General features: G+C 33.7%; 1 protein-coding gene across 1 annotated transcript; it reads left to right on the top strand.

Moving 5' to 3' along the window:
* Positions 1 to 1,914: 1,914 nt before the first annotated feature.
* LOC110095656 (actin-depolymerizing factor 1) lies at positions 1,915 to 2,967 on the top strand. Its single transcript, XM_028693073.1, has 2 exons — positions 1,915 to 2,191; positions 2,684 to 2,967. The coding sequence occupies exons 1-2, from the start codon at positions 1,944 to 1,946 to the stop codon at positions 2,832 to 2,834; spliced, it is 399 nt and encodes a 132-aa protein (XP_028548906.1). The 5' UTR covers positions 1,915 to 1,943; the 3' UTR covers positions 2,835 to 2,967.
* Positions 2,968 to 3,337: the final 370 nt, after the last annotated feature.

The following is a 3,337-nucleotide window of genomic DNA, read 5'->3' as shown; positions in this document are numbered from 1 at the left end:
CACATATCTCTAACTGGCTTTGGGATCTTCTTCCAGGATAAGTAAGGAGCATCATATTTATTCTTTATTATATCCCGGTTCATATTGATGTCCGGCAGTTTACCATCGGTTTAGGGACCGCCGCTATTACCGGCGGCTTAACGTAGCAAAATCACCGGTTCGGCCATCGTTAAAAGCCGACGGTCACACCGCCGGCCATGCCGCCGGTAAAACCGGTGGTCCATAAATCGCCGGTTAGAACCGCCGGTATTGGGCATTTTTCCTGTAGTGAAGTATGTCAATTACTTGTAGTGGTTTTGGGGAATGATGAATGTACTAACTGTGCTTTGCATGGTGCTTACTCTCTCCTAGAGATTATTTGGGAATGATCTTTTCATAGTCTTTTGGATCTTTGGTTTTATTGATCTGTTGATGGGCTCAACGTGACCTGGTTGCTTAGTGCTGGGATCTAGAAAGTGGATCTAATGTATTGGAGGTTTTTATTGATTTTCCTTCTTTTTTGTGCTTATTTTTGCTCGTGCTTCTTTTTTAGGCTATTCCTACTACTATCTTATTGGGCTTCAAAATTTATTTGAGCTTTGGCATATTTTTGGGTGTTGGCTCCATGCCTACTGTTTTTTTTTTTTTTTTTTTTTCATTTTAATCTTGTATCTTAGTAGGGATCATTGACTCCTTATGTTTTTTTTTTATTTTTTATTGTATAGCTCTTTCAACTTTAGTGAGCATTTGATCCCTTTAAGGACTTGTAATCATATTTGATGAATTAACTCATAAGCCCTTGTATGAGTTTTATCAAAAATTTTAAAAAAGTTAAAAATACTTTTAATCTTTATTTGCAACTGATAATTTAGTATCTTTGCAAAATAATTTTGTTAATACTAAAAGATGCTCTTGCACTACTGAAGAATATGTTTATTCGCAGCACTTTTGTTTGGGGCGGTTTGAAAACAGCCGCCAAAATCAGCTTTTTGTATCGATTTTGACTGCTGCTATTGGCGCATGGGTAACTTTACCAGCATAGCTATTAATAATGCATAATAAATTTCAAAAAGAGTATATAAACAATATTTCTTTAATTACCTTTTTTAAAATAAGAATTACACTTCTAACCTTAATATTATCAGCTGGATAATAGTGTTATTATTATTATTATTCTTATTAATATGAACTAATATGAACACCAGCTAACAAATTCTAATTGAAGGCTCAGTCTAACTTCCATTAAAATCCAAAACTCCAACCCATCACCCCTTGTTTTACTCCATCAAATCCTCTCCACCCCACGTTTTCCTCCTCAAATCAGTACCCAAATTAACCACTCTCCCTTCCATATTCCAAGGATCTTCCCTTCCTCAATCCACCCTCTCCTTCTCTCCTCCCTCCTTCAGGAGGCATCTCAATTTCTCTGCAATAGCAATGGTAAGTACACAACTACATGATCTGAATATTTTTTTCCCCTTTAATTCACTACATCAATTCTAACATTCTATGATAGATCTAATGATTACGAACTCGCACTTTCACGATTGTTGAAGGTAATTTTCGGTAGGCAAAGTGGTCTCTTAGAGATCGCAAATACCTGTATATTGCAAACAGGATTAGCGACATGGCGACCGGTAGCAAAATCTTGTGAGCAGAAACTAATTGCTGTATTGCAGTCTCAATGATTAATATATGAAACTTACATTTAATACGAAAAAGTACAACAATCTAACTTAATTACAATCCAATGCAAAAGCATATGATGCACCTCCAACACTTTAAATAAATATTTTTATATACAAATAGCATTCAATAGGTTCAATATTCAAACATTCAATATGTTTAAATAAGCTAAATTAAAATATATTATGTTATAATGTTATTAAGGACGTAGAATGCATGCATACATGTCTATATATATGATTTATGGTTCACGTACGTAGGCGAACTCAGCTTCGGGGATGGCTGTGGTCGATGAGTGCAAGCTCAAATTCATGGAGTTAAAGGCGAAGAGAAGCTTCAGGTTTATTGTCTTCAAAATCGATGAGAAGAATTTGCAGATAATGGTGGATAGAGTCGGCCAACCAGATGAGAGCTACGATGATTTCACTGCTTGTCTTCCTCCTGATGAATGTCGCTATGCTGTTTTCGACTTTGATTTTGTTACTGATGAGAATTGCCAGAAGAGCAAGATCTTCTTCATTGCCTGGTGAGATCGATCTGCTAAATTCCACTTGCATTTTTTTGTTTTTTGTCAAAAATGTTTTAGTTATTTGGTTGGATAAAACAGATAAATTGGACTGAATTCGATTTGTTTTATTCTGCTTTGAAATATTGATTTCATTATTGATAATAATTTAGATTTTTTATTTTTTATTGATTTAATTATTATTATTGCAATTTAATCCGGTGAGATCCATCAAAATGTACCATTAAAAATATATATTTTACTATAGATAAATTAATGTTAATAGCATCTTTTGATATGATCATTTCGATTATACCAGAATCTCATATAAATAAATTTATAACTTTAGATGTAATTACATTTGGAAATATATAAATAAATATAAAGACGTATATATGTGAAATCCCAAAAAAGTATTAGTATAAATTACTGTTTTTTAACGGTTAAACTTAATTTCTCTTAAAATGTTAGCCTGTGGTACTTATTTTTTTTCTATATTTATCTATAATGCAGGTCTCCTGATACATCAAGGGTGAGGAGTAAGATGCTGTATGCCAGCTCAAAGGATAGATTCAAGAGAGAGCTCGATGGCATTCAGGTGGAGCTCCAAGCAACTGATCCCAGTGAGATGAGCTTGGATATCATAAAAGGCCGAGCTCTTTAATTAAATTCTGGAATTGGACTTCCAGCCATTTCTGTCTTTCTACTCTTACTTTTCCATTCAAAAATATTTTTTAATTTGGTTTGTATTTTTCAAGATGGGACTTCATTAGGTTATTAATGACTGTGGGCTTGTATGCTTTAATCTCTGATAAAAGTGATTATTTTTTTCTTTAATTCATAATAAGAAAATTTAATAATATAGCATACAATATTCTTTTTTATTCAATGATGAAATAGTAGCTATCAAGATAGGAATATGTTTTCCTAACATAAACTTTTTTTTTTGAAAACCCACTTTGCTAGGGTTTGGTTTCTCGCTGCCTACCCTTCATCTGCGGCTAGTTCTCCGCCGGTACTTAACTGGATCTTCACCAATCAACTCAGGGAAGTCTCCTAAACTTTTTTATTGATTTTTTTTTTCTTTTTATGGGTCGGCCTTTGTCCGAGTTTGCCTCATTTCCTTAGACTTCTTTTCTGGTTTTGTTCTTGTTTGTTTTTGGGTGT

Source organism: Dendrobium catenatum, unplaced genomic scaffold (assembly GCF_001605985.2).
Source record: "Dendrobium catenatum unplaced genomic scaffold, ASM160598v2 fragScaff_scaffold_231, whole genome shotgun sequence".
Lineage (NCBI taxonomy): Eukaryota > Viridiplantae > Streptophyta > Magnoliopsida > Asparagales > Orchidaceae > Dendrobium > Dendrobium catenatum.
This window is presented reverse-complemented; position numbering and strand designations above follow the sequence as displayed.